Source organism: Panicum virgatum, chromosome 9N, assembly GCF_016808335.1.
Source record: "Panicum virgatum strain AP13 chromosome 9N, P.virgatum_v5, whole genome shotgun sequence".
In the NCBI taxonomy this organism is placed as follows: domain Eukaryota; kingdom Viridiplantae; phylum Streptophyta; class Magnoliopsida; order Poales; family Poaceae; genus Panicum; species Panicum virgatum.
This window is the reverse complement of record NC_053153.1, coordinates 82,340,029-82,356,747: the sequence shown is the minus strand read 5'-3', so window position 1 is coordinate 82,356,747 and position 16,719 is coordinate 82,340,029. Positions and strand designations below refer to the sequence as shown.

The 16,719-nt window shown below is 45.5% G+C and overlaps 2 protein-coding genes across 9 annotated transcripts; one reads left to right on the top strand and one right to left on the bottom strand.

Annotated features, from left to right (window-relative positions):
- Positions 1-1,164: 1,164 nt before the first annotated feature.
- Positions 1,165-2,963, bottom strand: LOC120693507 (heavy metal-associated isoprenylated plant protein 39-like). Of its 3 annotated transcripts, none has more exons than XM_039976961.1 (3): positions 2,820-2,963; positions 2,575-2,650; positions 1,165-1,593 (listed from the first exon to the last, which is right to left on the bottom strand). In XM_039976961.1, exons 1-3 carry the CDS (start codon positions 2,826-2,828, stop codon positions 1,373-1,375), a joined length of 306 nt encoding a protein of 101 aa, XP_039832895.1. In that variant the 5' UTR covers positions 2,829-2,963; the 3' UTR covers positions 1,165-1,372. The 3 variants fall into 3 exon arrangements, with proteins under 3 accessions (XP_039832895.1, XP_039832893.1, XP_039832894.1); XM_039976959.1 differs by having other exon boundaries at positions 2,575-2,653; positions 2,820-2,962; XM_039976960.1 differs by having other exon boundaries at positions 2,575-2,660; positions 2,820-2,958.
- A 5,304-nt stretch (positions 2,964-8,267) lies between these two features.
- Positions 8,268-15,635, top strand: LOC120690243 (WD repeat-containing protein 6-like). 6 transcript variants are annotated; one of them, XM_039972829.1, is made up of 20 exons: positions 8,268-8,465; positions 8,621-8,901; positions 8,978-9,071; positions 9,169-9,251; positions 9,395-9,615; positions 9,724-9,862; positions 10,065-10,147; positions 10,280-10,492; positions 10,587-10,943; positions 11,027-11,198; positions 11,529-11,720; positions 11,809-12,012; positions 12,100-12,192; positions 13,083-13,285; positions 13,365-13,886; positions 13,991-14,071; positions 14,157-14,239; positions 14,312-14,953; positions 15,059-15,209; positions 15,291-15,635. In XM_039972829.1, exons 1-20 carry the CDS (start codon positions 8,369-8,371, stop codon positions 15,367-15,369), a joined length of 3,990 nt encoding a protein of 1,329 aa, XP_039828763.1. In that variant the 5' UTR covers positions 8,268-8,368; the 3' UTR covers positions 15,370-15,635. The 6 variants fall into 6 exon arrangements, with proteins under 6 accessions (XP_039828763.1, XP_039828764.1, XP_039828767.1 ...); XM_039972830.1 differs by having other exon boundaries at positions 8,269-8,465; positions 13,086-13,285; XM_039972833.1 differs by having other exon boundaries at positions 8,273-8,465; positions 9,395-9,611.
- Positions 15,636-16,719: the final 1,084 nt, after the last annotated feature.

The following is a 16,719-nucleotide window of genomic DNA, read 5'->3' as shown; positions in this document are numbered from 1 at the left end:
GTTGGGCGACGTAGTACGACGCCATTGATGCCAGCAACAAGCCAACAGACCATCACCGTCCATAGCCGCTTGTTTGCTTCGCTCTCTCTGCGGCGTCATCGGCGTCAAGTCCCAACCAAACCAAACCAACCACCACCAACCCAGACCATGTCGGTGGACGGCCCGGCCATTGTGTTAGCCTAAAACCCATGAATAGCCCACAAATAGAACAAACAGCCCATGAATAGCCGAGAAATAGAAGAAACAGCCCATAACACACTCCCTTCGCTCGGGGCACGGACCGGAGCCCAAGTCACGGGGAGGCCTACGTCCATCCATTACGAGCCATTGGTCAACAACTGCACAGGAGGAGGAGGATCATCTCATCATGCGGCGAAGTCGTCCCTATGGACTCTTCGTACTTACCATACCGAACATATCACCTCTCTGGATGATTTTTTTGAGTGGTTTTTCTTCTTTTTTCATATTTATTTTGATTGAATCTTTAAAAGTTATAATATATCATATAAAAATCATGAAAAGGAAAATCCAATTTTGTTGGATTTCACATGAGAAGATCTATGGAGTAGATATATTATATATTATACTCTATTACAAAATTTTTGTTGCAGCTTTAGATATATATTTTTCAATAATTAATTCATAACTATAGTTTCCGTGGTCTAATTACTGTGAAATTTTTATGAAGGGCTAGCCATTATATTCTTGAGCTGTAATAACAATTTCATGCTCATTGGATCAATCATGCCTGAGTTATGTCACGGCAAGAAACGCCGTGAAAGTGGGATCGCTAGGTTCGGTTGATTTTGCGGAATGGGCTGGTCCCAAATGTGGAGAGAATATACCCTCTCTAGAATGGATCCATCTCTACTCTCGTGAACCAAACACAGAATGGAACGGCACCATCCCAGATCGCTCCTGAATCAAACAGACCCTAAAAGATCTGCAGCTTTCGTGCGATATCATCCTTGGAGGTCTCTTGCAAGTTACGACAATTCTCTGCCATCGATCCTCAACGGCCGGTGCAGACTGCGATCGCCAAGTGACTGTCAGTGCCAGTTCTAAGACACATCGACGCGCTTAGTAAAGTAGGATTCATGCCAGCGTTGTTATCCTGCCGTCGTTGATAGCGTAACGACCAAAGAAAAAGGCAACGACCCCAACGATGCGTAAACGTCTCGATTTCTTGGGCGTAGCAGTACGGTACACAAAGCGATTCGGCAATGGGGACAGAACAGCAGCTCTCACTGCTCTCAGGTCTCAGCTGAGAGAGAAATGTCAAGATTTTCGGCGCCGGGCCGGGTTTACTTACGTGATTATATATAGTATATTCCGTTGTCTTCCTTCCTTGTTCGTTCAGACCGAGCACGTTTCACTTCTTGTCCTTCTTCTCCCCCTCCGCCGGCTTCTTGGTCTCATCCTTCTTCTCTGCTTCCTTCTTCTGATCCGGCTTCTTCTCCTCCTTGGCGGGGCCGACCGAGACGATGTCGATCTTGCCCAGCTTCTTCAGTTTCTTGGCGATGGCCACGGTGTCCATGTCGCCGATCACCGTCATCTTGTTGTCCTTGAGGTCTGCTGCGATCGAATCGATGCCTGAACCAACACCAATCTTGCACACAAACAAAAATGCGATGATCGATCTATATGCATTATCATTATTATTAATAATTCTGCTGTCAGGTGTCAGCTAGCTAATAAGCATATATATATATATATATATATATATATATATATATATATATATATATATATGAGATGAGCCCAACGGATTTATTATTTGTATTGTAGCTAGGTAGCATCGAGTAATAATGCAATGACTCATTCAAGATTCTCGAGCATCTGCCGATCGACCTCATGCTTGCCATGAGTGATGGCCAATCATTCAATTAATAACTTTGTGCATCGAACAAACGAGCAATACGTTTCAGGCTCCGACAGATGTATACCCAGCCTATGGATTCTTGGCTCAGTGTTCGATCAGGCGTCGCAATCCGATTCCACCTAATAACAACCGCCTAGCTTCTGACCATGCATGCATATAAGCCATATATGCTCCATGGTCTTCTAAGCTAACCCATCTTGTTTCTCGTGAATGAATAATTACAATATACCATAACTAACAACACAAGGTGAACAAGTGAAAGAGAAGGATGCAAGCAAACAATGTGTGTAGTTTCAGCTCTAGAAATAATATATGGTATACTAGCTTGACATCCTCCGTTCTCATCAGTCTCCTAGCTACTTCCTCTGTTCTGAATTATTAGTCGTTTTGGTTTTTCTAAATACATAATTTTGCAATGCATCTAGATTAGTATCATATCTAGATACATAGCAAAATTAATGTATCAGCTAAAACGACTAATAATTTGGGACGAAGAGAGTAGTAGCTAATTAATTAATTAAGCTGGTTAGTTAATTTGCAGCAGACTTAGCTTGTGAAAGACAAACACAGCAGCAGCTGATCCAACTGTTGCATGCTTTAATCCAAACTGACAAGCAATATTAAGCAATGAATAATGAGAAACATATATGCATGCATGCTAGTATATATGATCGAATTGCTTAATTACGGACCGTAGATGTCTGCGACGGCTTCCATGGCTTTCTGCTTCGTCTTGTCGTCGGTCATGGCCGGGACCCGGAGCACCACCTTCTGCATGCTAACACCGGCCGGTTAATAATTACTCTTATATATCACACCCTTTAATTAGTTTAGACTAGCTCGCGCTCGCTCTCTGCAGCCGCCATGCCTCCAGTAGCATGACGTGGACACGAAAACAGAGAAGGAGCTGAGGAAGGAAGGAGAAGGCATCACTAACCTGAGCCATATGATCGAGGACAGGCTGCTGGCTGCTTGCTTGCTCAGGCTCAACCGCTCAACTCAAGGGAGATGACAAGTTTTCCTTTCTTGGCACAAATGTGAAAATTGCTAGTGGCCTGGCTGCCGGCCGGTCTTATAGAGAGAGAGAGAGGGCCGAGTGGATGTGGATGTGGATGTGGATGTGTCAACTTCATTCAAGATGACCAGCAGGACAAACAAAACCGTCTAGGTGTTTCCACACCGAGACTGCTCGTCTCGTCTCAGGAGGAAGCGCTTTGATTTGTATCTTGCGTAGGCCGTGGTTAACATCCAGATGTTTTTGAAAAGCTTAACATCCAGATGTGCGGCGGCCATTCCTCTCATCAAACACAAGACAAGCACGTCCATGTCAGTATTTCCTGGCGTCTGTCAGACTGGCAGGCAGGGTTCCCGGGTCAACATCGGCGCGCCAGACTTTTCTTTATACTTCTGATGAACAACAGACTTATTAATTTGTTGTGCCTGAATGACTTATTAAGCCTAGTAGTACGTCCCTAGGGACCTTTAACCCTTTTTTTCATGAAAACACCGTATATACCACCATAAAAAGGACACCAGAAATGAAATCTTACTCGATTTTTTCAAAGAAGAAGAAAAGGCTTTAAATTCGTAGTAATGCAGCATCCACGGTCGCCGTCCAAGTCGCCGGCGGCAGGCGTAGCGTAACTGTGACGTCAGGGCGGATCTACATGGGAGGCTAGGGGGGTCAAGCCCCCTACCTTCCTAAGATATATGGATACCCCCTCTAAGCCCTTCCTTCATTTTTGGGACAAAAGAATGAAAAAAAAAAGAGAGGAAGAATAAGAGAAGGGAAGAAAGAAGAAGAGAATGGAGAGTGAGCCCCTCGCTGGATTCGCCCCTGCGTGATGTTGCGTGATGTCGTCGGTGGTCGCTCAAGAAGTCAAAATTAATTCCTTTCTGCCTCCTTCGACGATCGTGCACCGGACAAAATCGCCGCGCGAGAATCGTGGGCTGCCCAAACATTTTGCATGCTTTTCGTTGGGACAGACAGCAGCGCGCGCACCTTCCACTTCCATGAAAGTACGCCGTAGCTAGCTCGGCTTTAGTGCTCTCTTCAACAAGAACATCAGCACACTCACACCTAGTTATTTCTGCGCCTCTCTGTAGAGCACCGAAGAACGAGCACATCCAAGCGGACGTTGACCATGCGAACGAAGAAAACAAAAATTCTGAAAATTGTTAGATTTAGTCTCATAACAGAAATCGATGGTAAAGGAGCCCAATATATAAGATGGAATCAGTCCCCATCCATCAGACTAATCTTTTAGGTTGAGTTAGATCTAAGACCTTGATGGCTCGAGCTAGCTCATTGGTATCCAACGAGCCAAGCAAGACCAAGCTCCGTCTCCCTCAGCCATGGTTCCTCCTCCTACGCCATCCCGGCGATCTCGGACGAAACGAGATACTAATGACCTTTTGTCCAGCCCTATTTCACCCCTTGGAGTAATAGACAAGTCATTAAACACCCACTCATTTGAGGATGTTCTTTTTTTTATAATTTTTTATTATTATCTTGCCATCTCATTTCACCAAACAACCACCCTGGGCACCTGATAATCGTAAACACAGTGCTGCTACTGTCCTACGTGTTGATAGACTCCATAAAAAAGAAAACGGAGCTCAGTAAGTTACACATTCATCACCCGCCAAAAAAAAAATTTACACATTCATCAGGGTTACAAACAACAAAACGTTCATGGGATTGGGTGTACACTCGACGGACTCTTAAGCCGAGCCTCAGGTTGCAGCCCAACAGGCAACAGGGCAGTATTAGCAGTCACATGTCCGACTCCAGATAGAGAAAAAAGTAAGATGAGCTCGGCACGTAGACTAAGAAAAGATAGAAATTCTTAGATAGAAAAGTTCAATTGCAACATACGAAAAGCAATATCTTTTAGCACAAATATTAAAATAATAATCGAATCGCATCATCGTGTGTCTTATGATAAGATCTTCAAAATAAAATCACTCTTCAATATATTTGAATAAAGTTTGTACTGGAACAATTTTATTGTGAAGATGGAATAATTATTTCTCTTTCAAAAATAAATTGTTCCACATTTCTAAAAAATATTTCTGATAATTTTTATACCGAAACAATTTTACTGTGGAGATGGAACAATTGTTTCCCTTTCAAAACTAAATTCTTCCACATTTATAGAAAATTATTCTGATAAAAAGATTATCAAAATATAGTCATATGTGATACAGTTTTAAAGATCATGTCATAACAAACACAACGGTACCATTAGAATTTTACTGGGCACTTGACTAAAAATTTACAAACTTTTTTCTTTTAATCTTTGTTTCCATAATCGCATGCAACAGCCAGCCAATATGGACCACACACCAATCATAGGTCAGAAGAAAGCATGCTCAGGCTTCTACAACGCACGCTCCCACCCGCGCACGACCATGAGTGCTTTTTTCTAACACCAAATCAGCACCAGCCACCAGCTAGCTGAAGTGTTCCCTTACAAGAGAAGACTTAAATATGATACAAATATCAGTCTCAGGAGGCTAATACACATTTATTACATCAGATGGTACATTACCGTACAATCCTCCGAGGAAGTGGACACTCGAAACAGACAATAACAAGAAATAAGAAGGCTACGGTGATACACCAGAGCACGACCCACATGGGATCCAGCTCGGGCTCAGAGTATCACGCCAGCGAAAGCATCCTGAACAGGGCCAACACCACAGGCAGAGTTTGGTGCAGGACGGAACCCCTACTCAACGTCTTCGGGAACGAAGTCTGGATCTTCCTCTGTAAAAATTAGGAAATGGGTGAGTACAAACGTGCTCAGCAAGTCCAACCACACCCACGGAGGGGGTATAAACAGAATATAATGCGCAGGATAAATCAAGGATAAGGCTAGGGTTTAATTTGCGGAAAGCTAATTTTTATGCAGGGGCTCATTTGCAAGAAAAGAATTTTCAAAGCAACTTTCTCGCACCGAGTAACACGTAGGGTCGATCCACATATAATCCAAGTTTTAAATTTGCTACCGGACTCCTCATCCACCGTGTTCGAGGTCCTAAGCGTTCTAGCAGAGATTAACATCCAAATAGAATAAATAATATTCAGATATTAGTCTAGGTGGTCAAGGAATGGTTATACAAATCAAGGGGTGGCTATCCAACCATATTTTCAGCAGACAAAACATATGCAATTTTGTAAAAATAGCCCAATAGGTTGTGTTTATAAAAACTGGGACAAAACATGCATCAAAGGGTGGGATTGAACTTGCCGTCTTCAAAGCCTTCCAGGAAGTCCTGGTCGAGGTACTGTCCTTCGGGTTCGGGGTCACGGAACTGATCCTTGTTCACTTGCTCGTGGTACTGCTCGTCGACAGGTTCTCCCTCATTCACACCATGATCTACGATGCACACAAGCAAGCACACAATCAAGAAAAAAAATAAAGGTTTTATCGTTGAGCTCGAATCGGGAACAATTAAGATATGGAGATAGGAGTAATATTTCTAGGCGGTTTTCTAATGGCACGGTCGAAATTATGTTAGGAATGGTGTGGTAAAGTTTCGGGTCAATCGGAGAATATTTGACCCATGAAATGACAAATTAAAGAGGGGTTCAGGGGTTAAATAAGGATTCAGGGACCTGTTTGTAATTATTTTGGGAGAGAAAGGACTTGGTTGCAATTTTTGGAAATATCTGGGGCATACTACAAAGGTGTAGGGGTCTATGTGTAATTGTTTTTGTATGGGGGATGGGTTATTTCTTAATTTTGGAAAACATGGAGGGAACATTTGGAAAAAGGACATAAAAAGAGAAGGACTCTTAAAGGAATAGGGAGGAAAGGAGGGGCCTAAGGGCAAAACAGCCCTTTCTTCCTCCTCCCTCCCGTGAAACAGTGGAGGAGGGGGCAGCGCGCCGGCGGCGCCTGGCCGGCGGCCTTGGGGCTTGACGGCGCTCGGGGAGAGAGGGAAAAGGGAGACGAGAGTGAGAGGAGCCGATCCCCTGCTGCGGCTCGGACAGAGGTGGTCTGAGGCGGCCTGGCCACGGCGGGCGGCGGGCGGCGGTGGCCTTGGGCCGGCGTCTTGGAGGCGCCGCGGCGGTCAAGGAGAGGGGGAAAAGCACGAGGGGACCAAGAGGGTTCTATCCCCTACCTCGACTCGGGCTGAGGTGCAGCGAGGAGAGCTGTCCACGGGAGTCGGCGGCGGCGGGCAGAGGAGCTCTTGGCGGCGGCGCTGCGGAGCTAGGGAGGAGGCGAGCGGCGGCTGAGGTGGCTGTGGTGGCGAGAGGCTGCGCGAGGGGCCTATTTATAGGCGAGGCAAGACGGTGGGGAGAGTGGGGTGCGGTGGAGGCCGGCGAGCTTCACGGGGCGCCTTTAATGGCGTGGGGGCGGGCTTGGCTACTTGCCGGCGTCGCGGAGCGGCGCGAGCGCCGAGGGCGTCGGCGTGCAGGGTAGGACGGCGCACGTGGATGTGCGGCTCGGCGGCGCGAGCGGCGAGGCGGCCAGGTGAGGCACAGGAAGGCGGTGGCGGTGCTAATCGACGGGCGGTGCGGCGAGCATCGGGTCGCGTGGAACGCGTGCGGCGCACAGGGCGCGCGCGGCGCGTGGACTGCTGACGGGACAAGTCGGCAGCGGTGGGCGGCGCGACCGCGTGGTGCGCGTGGGGGCGGCCGGGAGCAGGGGTGTACGTGCGCGTCGAGGCGGCAAGGCGACGGGACGGGTGAGCAGGAAGCGGCCGCGCAAGTGGGGGCGGCGGTGGCCGGGCTAGGCGCCGGTGTCGAGCGCGCTAGGCGCCGGTGTCGAGCGCGCTCGGCGCCGTGCTGCGCGTGCGGGAGGGTGCGGCAGAGGAGAGGGAGGAAGAAAGGAGAAGGAGGGAAAAAAAGGAAAAGGAAAAAGAGAAAGGGAGAGAGAGAAAAAGAGATCGCGCCGGCGGAATTCGCGGCGGCGACCGCGAGGCCGGTTAGCCACGCGCGCGCTGCGACGTCCAGTCAGACGGCGACGCACGCGGAATGAGGAGAAAAAAAGAGATGGAGTGGTGATCGAAATTGGGTGCCGGGACAGAGGTTCGATGGGAAAGGTTTCGGTGGATTTGGGGAGCTCAGCGACGAACCAAAATTTTGAAATGATTTTGAAATTTATTTTTAACGAGCAATATATTCGGATGAATTTTCGGGATGTCACACTAGCCAGCTGTATTTTCCTCTTATAATAAATTAGCGACAACCACCAGCCACCTCCAGCCAAACATAGTGAAATTTCCAGTCAAATATAGCTTCTGCTTTATTTTCTTTTCTTTTGGAAGAAAAAGGAAAATTTGCTTTAATTTCAGCCGGCCATATTTTTCGTGCTCAGCCCGGCCCAATGTTTGAAGGGACTGATGGAGGGAATGCAAACGGAGCCCCAGGAACCCAACCGAGCGACCTCGAGTCCTCGACCCCACCGTTACCGTCAGCAACCCAACCGGCGAACCCCGAATAAACCCTATTCCAGCTACGCCGCCTCGCCCATGGCTGCCGCCGGCCACCTCCGCCCGGGCTCCTACCTGGGGGACGTCTCCGCGCTCTCCTTCCTCCCCTCCTCGCCTCGCCCTCTCCTCCTCGCCGGTACACTCCCCGCCTCCTCCCTCTTCCCATCCAATCGTCGCGCGCCCTGCTGCGCCGCGAGCTCGTCCGTGGCTGGCCCGCGCGGCTGGTGGCGCGTGCGCGTCTGCATGAGTATCCGGGTGATAACATCCACGCCCTTCGCCTTGTGGCTGCAGGCACCGGATCGGAGCTGCTCGTGTACGAGGTGGGCGCCGCCAGGCTCGTCGCTGCGTTCCTAGTGTTCGACGGAGTGCGTGTTCACGGCATCGAGCCCCGGGGAGGAAGCCCCGATTGCTCCAGCCACTCGCTCGCGGTGTTCGGCGAGAGGAGGGTGAAGTTATTCTCCCTCGGCTTACATGTCAGTGCAGATGGCTGTGAAGTGAGCGAGCTGCAGCTGGAGCTGGAGCAGAGGCTCCCGGGGTTCGATCACTGGGTGCTCGACGCTCGTTTCCTGGAGGTACCACGCTTGGTTCTCGCTCTCACGGTGGAACTTTTCAATTTTACCACAATGGCCGCGGCGGTTCCTGGTGCAGGTCGACAGGCTGCTTGCGATCGGTCTGAGTGACAATTCAGTAGCACTGTGGGATTTGAACAAGCGTGTGTTGGTTACCCGAGTGAAATCTCCAGGTTGGTTCAGCACCTCGGTGCTCCCTTGGTCCAAATGGCATCATCTGTGCCAAATTCCTCTTTCATGATTGGTTATGAAATTGCCTTCTGGATGCAGAGAAGTGCCTTCTGTATTCCATGAGAATGTGGGGAGACTCTGTTAGAGAACTTCTTGTGGCATCTGGAACCATTTTAAATGAGGTAAGCTTTCCAGGCCCCAGGCTGTTTCTGTTTTAGCTCCGCTTTAAATGTTCAAGCAAAGTCTTAAACAATTTCCCAATTAGCCGAATGGGGAAGCTCGCATTTCATTATAAATAGCTCTTGATGTTAATATGCTTTCCCAGATTCTCATATGGAAATTGGCACCACAAAATCTCGGATCCTCCTTGTTACGCTCGTATGAAGGGGATACTTCTGATGTAAATGATGACAAAATCATACATCCTGGTGATAATCAGTACATGACAGTCCATTTTGGTAGGCTGAAGGAACATGAAGGTTCAATATTCCGAATAGCTTGGTCCTCTGATGGATCAAAGTTTATGTCTGTTTCTGATGACCGTAGGTTGGTCCGTTTTGCTTTTGTCTCCCACTGCCTGGATCAGGAACCTTTTTGTTCCAGATAATTGCCTTTCATGATAATTTGGTCTGCTTAGTTTTATTTCTGTGGCAGTGCTCGCCTGTGGATGCTGAATTTCAAGTCACAAAGTTTTGTCAATCAGCCAGCCAGTCAAGACAGTGTTCAAATTATACCAAAACTCACACTTTTTGGGCATAGTGCGAGGATATGGGATTGCTATGTTTCTGATTCTGTAAGTTATCATACTTTGTTCCCTCTCCTTTTGTAGACGACTTTCTTTCATTTGGCAGTGCTTTTTTTTTACTTTGCTTGTTTTTCTAGCACAGAAAAAGTGTCAATAAACCTTTTTCTCTTGAATGGGTGCTAATTATTTAAAATATCCAGTTGGAAGTTTTTTAGATCTCTTACTGTTTATAACTAAACTTTCCTTTTAGATAGTTATAACTGCTGGTGAGGATTGTACTTGTTGCATTTGGGGTATGGATGGAAAGCTAATCAAGATGTTCAAAGAACACATGTAAGTTTGGAAGATGTAGTTTGTTAGATTGTAACTTGTGTAAAATTAGCATGCTGCTGTTTATTTATCTGGAATTCCAAGAAGTGTTTACTCTAAGGAGAAAATAATTCACTATGCTACTCCAATCTACAGTGGCCGAGGAATATGGCGATGTTTATTTGACCCAAGCTCACTGCTTCTGGTCACTGCTGGGTTTGATTCAGCAATCAAAGTGCACCATCTATGCAACTCCATTTTTCATGACAAAGTGGAAGACAAAGTAGTATCTAATGGTCTGAACTATGATTCTGAGATCTTCATAGTATCTTCTCCTTCAGTTTTGGGGCATTGTGGTCCTCTGGATAGGTGTGATGTATTTCTTTATGGTTCCACAATTTTCATAATATCTCTTTCTCTCATGTTGTGACAGTGAAATTGTTTATTCATTGCTTCATTACAGTAAAAGCGAGTATGTTCGTTGTCTACACTTTGGAGAAGAAAATGTTCTCTATGTTGCCACAAATAATGGATATCTGCATCATGCTGAACTCTCTAACATAGAGGATGTAAGATGGACCGAGATTATTCAGGTCACTGAGAAAGCACCAATTATCTGCATGGATGTCATGCCAACGTACTCAAACCTTTCTTTGAATAAGGAGGACGTAATTGCCCTTGGAGATGGCCGGGGAAATGTTACTATCATCCGTTTAACTAGTGGCAGCATTGAACCTAAAGTGAACCTATCTTTTACCTGGCCAGCAGAAAAAGATAGGCAACTACTAGGAGTATACTGGTGCAAGTCACTCGAATGTAGGTCCGTGAATTGTTAACTTTCTAATTAAAAAATTTTAAATAGCAGCTAATCATTATTCTCATCAGAGTTTCTTTCACTTGCAGTCACATTTTCACAGCTGATCCTAGGGGTGTGCTTAAGTTATGGAACATAAGAGATGCCCTGTTCTCAAGTACGGATGTTATCAATGGACCTCAGAAGTGTCCACTTGTAGCAGTGTTTGAATCCTCCTTTGGGGCTAGAATCATGTGTTTAGATGCATCTCCTCGAGAGGAGGTATTGATTTTAAAGCCTGTTCGATTTCTAGTTGAAGACAAAACCATAAATTTTTATTGGTAGAATCCTTTGTGCGAACATTGTATTTTATTATCTGGGATCATAGTGTTAATGTTTATATATCTAGAATTAGCCAACAGAAGAATGAAGATAATAAGGAGGACTCTAGATTGTAAGTTGTTGCTTGGAAGGTAGAACAGGGTGTTTCAGTCCCTGTGGGGAGACTGAAATACATCCTATCGTTAACTGCTGATTAGCTGATTTTTTTCATAAAACTAACTAAATATGTGATTATACGATGTGAAAATTCTCTCTTTGTTTCCCATGCAGATCCTTATAGCTGGTGATAAAAAGGGTAACATCACAGCCTTTCCTTTCCCTAAAATATTGGTACTGTATGACAGTTGTGTGGCGCAACAGAAGATGCCTCCATGTGACCATTTTAAAGGAGCTCATGGCATTTCTAGTGTCACAAGTGTTTATATAAAAGACTCCACTTCTGATCATATTGAAATTCACACTGTATGTCTGTCCAGAATGTTATTGTTATTCATGTTGCGCAGTCATTGACTCATTCTGACATATGCTCCCCATTCTTCAAATTTTATAGACTGGGGGAGATGGCTGCATTTGCTTCTTCAAGTATGGTAGAAATGTGCGAAAGATTGAATTTTTTGGAATGAGGCAAGTAAAAGAATTGGGCACCATTCAATCCATCTACACTAATCTTGCACCTGAGAGCCAATTGAGTACATATGCAATAGGTTTCACTTCTGCGGATTTTATCATTTGGGACCTTGAGAATGAAACAAAGGTAACAGAACAATGTGTACCATATGAATTGGCCAATCAGAACCAGCAGTTCTGCTAATCAGTAGTATCAAACTTTTATCTTCTGTAGATGGCTCAAGTATCCTGTGGAGGTTGGCGGCGCCCTTATTCTTATTATCTTGGGACGGTCCCCGAGTATCAGAACTGCTTTGCCTTTGTAAAGGTTTGTATTCTAAATTGCATTAGTAATGTTTTATGGATTCTTTTTCTCAGCTGATGTTCTAGTGAAAGTCAACACACCTCATGGGAACTATTTCTTCCGTTCCAAAGCTTGCATGTGTTATATCTTGCCATCGTTGCTTGTTTCGAGGGGCTGATAACTCTGAACTAGCCACAAGAGTGGCAACTTTAGTTTCCATCTTTTTGCGTATTGAGCCGTAATCATGTCTCAACCATAGTCACAAAGTTCCTGGGTCGACCGGGTCGAGGAACGGGGTCGAGGGTCGAGTCGTCACTTTATAAAATTGTGGTATGAAGGGAGTATACCTCTATGGAACGATAAATTATTATGTGGAACGCGACCCTGATTCATCGGGGTCGATATCTTCGGGTCAATGTGTCTTTATAAAGACAAAAACTATTATGTGCTACTAATGAACGAAACTAATCTGCACAAGCATATAAGAAACGTATAAAAGAGTACATTTAGATCATGCTACACGTGCTCAGCTCATTGTCTAACAAAAACCACACCAATCCACTGTCCTTAACCTTCTTATCCCAATTAAATCTGCTAGCAATGGGGCTGCGACCCCTTTCAAACCGGGACACGATCCAACCTTGAATGGGACACTGACCCTCTTCGGCCACAATCCTCGAGTCGGAACGGCGTTCCCGGGTCGTGGGACGAGGCATCGACCCCGAATCCTGTGACTATGGTCTCAACTCTAAAATGCCACAGACTAAGGCCTACTTACGTAACTTGTAAGGAACAATATTTTACATTTTATACACTTTCCATCACATAGTTGAGTTTTGCCGTTGTTTGACTACATTTTGTGTTGCACATTTTTCATCGCATACTTAAACGTTTTGCTGTTTTTGGCTTTTAAGCAGGATCATGATATTCACATTCACAGGCACTGGGCACCAACTCAAGATAAGAAATTACTCCCTCAAGTTCTCCATTTGCAGTTTCATGGTAGAGAAGTGCACTCATTGTGCTTCATAGATCCAGCAAGCTATTCAAATCTTGAGAATAGCTCAGATCTGTTGATAGCAACAGGATGTGAAGATGGAACTGTGCGCCTTACAAGGTAAATAATTTGTTTCTTAAGTGATCAATTTGTAATCAGATGTTCCATCTTTATACTGATGTAGTGACGTCCATTACAGATTCATGATTGGTAGTTCTGGAAGATGGTGTTCCTCAAAGTTGCTAGGGGAGCATGTTGGTGGGTCAGCTGTGCGAGCTACATGCTTCATCCCGAGGACTTACACAATAACAGATAAATCATGTAACTACAGTCTGAACGACATTTCTGATAACATTGCGCTTGCAAACAAAGACGAGAATTTCTTACTCATATCTGTTGGATCAAAGCAAGTCCTGACTACTTGGATTTTGCAACCTAGGACAGAAAATGGACAAGTATGTCTGAATGGCTTAGATGTTGACTCCAAGCAAAGCACCAAAAACTTGGAAAGTGGTGATTTGGCCATGTCATTTCAATGGCTGACTACCCACATGCCACCGAAGCTTAGCAGGAACAGGTTGAAAGCTGGCCATATAAAACAGAGTAGTGAGGAAGGAAATTCCTCTGTTGTGCAGCCAAATCTGGGTGTTATGGATCACATGGAAAATGACTGGCGTTACCTTTCTGTTACAGCATTTCTTTTGAAACATCCGGTTCTCAGGTAGGATCCAATATTGTGATCCATGTGCTGCTTGCAGTACAGAATCTAGCTAGCATGCCATTGTTTCATTTTTTTTGCATCATGTAATCTCCCTTCTGTGGCAGGCTGACAGTATGCTTTGTTGTTGTTGCTTGCTCGGACGCAACAGTTATGCTCCGTGCTCTTTTGTTGCCTTCTCGATTGTGGTACGCGTTCTGAATTTCTGAAACAAATTTCTTATTTGTACTATTGTTGGCTGTATTTCTGAGCTGCTGCTTCCATTTTGTACAGGTTTGATGTTGCCTTGTTGGTTCCACAGACATCACCGGTTCTGGTGCTGCGGCATATTATCATCAATGCGAGCCACTATAAAGGTCAGTTCTCTTTTCTCTTCTCCTGTTGTGACATTGTTTTTATCTTAATGAAATTATCACTCTGATTTTCAGATGATGCTGGAGATAGATACCTTATTGTGAGTGGATCTACAGATGGTAGCATCACTTTCTGGAACCTGACAGAAACAGTTCATGGTTTTATGCAACTAATATCGGAGACACAACCACACATGAGTATTGATTGTCAAAAGCGTCCCAGGACAGGAAGAGGGAGCCAAGGTGGTCGTCGCTGGTGGAGATCACTGGCAAACCATTCTTTGAAGAAGAGAGATGGAGATATACCACCCCCTGATGGAAGCAACCTGAGTACCCCATATGCTGCTGCAAATTCGTCTGAAACTTCTGGTGTGGATAACACTCAGAATGCAGTGCATGAAGGAAGGGATGGCTCAAATTCTGAGATTCCTTCAAGTACCCAATCATGTGAGATACCTGAGCTGAGGCCTATACAATTATTATCTGGTGTTCATCAGTCAGGCGTAAATTGTCTCCACATATCATACTCAACACCTGACAAGTCATACTGCATCATAAGTGGTGGGGATGATCAGGCTGTTCAGTGCTTCATCTTCACAATAGGATCCCTTGAAAACTGCTCAGCTACCACAGCTAGGCTAAACTTGCATGACAATGGTATACTTAAAATTCTACATCAACATAAGGTCCCATCAGCCCATAGTGCCGCAGTTAAAGGTTTGTCACCATTTGAATCAATGTAGTTCATATGTTTCTACCTTTTCTTTCTGTTTCATTGGAGTAAAGCATTTCTACATTTGCATGTTCTCGCTACTTCGCTAGGAATATGGACAGACGGTACCTGGGCTTTCTCTACTGGCCTTGATCAAAGAGTAAGATGCTGGAGGATAGGATCATCCGGCAAATTCACGGAATACTCCCATGCTATCATTAGTGTGCCTGAGCCTGAAACTCTAGATGTTTTCCATGATCGGTGAGTCAGTCTTTAACAATGTGTGTGCTTTACATCTATCTTTTGATGTTTCTGATGGTAGTGGTGGTTTGTCTTTATCAGGGCAAATACGAATTACCAGATTGCTGTTGCTGGGAGGGGTATGCAAATGGTTGAGTTTTCGCCACCTGAAGATGATTGACAAAGGTGGTGCAATTCTATGAAGTTGCATGGTTGCAGGGGGCTGTTGTGCTTGCATGGTATATCCGTACATGGTGGTTCTCTAATGAGACGAATTCTGGTTGGATTTTTTGTTGGCAAGGCTTAAACGAACTGAGAAATCAAAACGAGGGATTTTTGCTGGTTCACAGGTTCTGGTTTGGGCTGGCTTATAATGTATGCTAACATGTGACTCTAGCCCAATGATCGGTTTCAAATTTCAATGATATAGAGAAGGGCCGTTTGTCACATTGCCCCCATGCTGAACCGAACCGCTGGCCTGCGCCCGCATCCGCTGCTCTCGGATGTCTGCATTCAAAAGTCAAAACTGAAGCAAAAACATCGTCAGTGGCAGCGAATGTCACAGGTGGTCACATGTGTATACATCGATTGTTTGAGGTGTATGTGCTGAAGGGTAGGTGAAAAATACACAGCGTAGGCTAGGTGAGAGGGAGCATGTGGTTTTGCATCGCGTGTTTGAGGTGCTCGTTTCGGTTGATGCGCGTAGTGGCCGTGACAAGAGTCAGCCAATCAGATTGTGTCGACATTTCGCTTGAGCTGCGTTGGTAGCCGTACCCAATCAAGTTGTGCTGCACTGCACGCAGGGTTAACGTTACCGACCGGTCTGGCCAAACCGGCGCTGGCCAAACCGGCGCGGTCTGGTACCGGTATGCCGGTCCGGTTTGGCCGGAAACCGGTCCAAACCGGTTGAATTCAAAAACCGCAGTGCAACCGGTTCGGATCGGTTTACCGGCCGGTTTGGCCGGTATACCGCTAGTTTAATGATATTTTCCGACGGTTAAAAGTGGTTCCCCGGTGTGAAATAAATGAAAATTTTAGCATGAGCTATGCACATATTAATGTAAATGACCACACCAAAGCAACAATTTATAATCATGCATACAAATACAATAGTAATAAGCGTGTATATAAATACCGAGTCATACACTTATACACATCAAATAAGAGTTCAACGTAGGAATGGGAAGACCCCCATTTGGGACGTGGTTTGGTATTCGGCGGTGGACATCAAAGCGATACCTCGCACTCTAAGCAGCTCAGCCTTGTAGTATTGCCAAGTTTGGCTCGTCCACGCCGATGTTGTCTGTCATTCCTGAACTAACATAGTGTAGAAATGGGGGTCTTCCCATTCGTACACCCATCTCGTCGGTGGCTGCATGCTGATGTCAAGAATGGGGTAGTGAAAAGAGTGCCTGGAATCGCTGTAGGAGGAAGAAGAGTCATGTGGAGTGTCGTAGTCCGTCGATCCACCTGTTCTCCTCTGCGAGAAATGGTCGGTGTCCTGAGTAGCATGTGTGAACTGAGTCTCCCC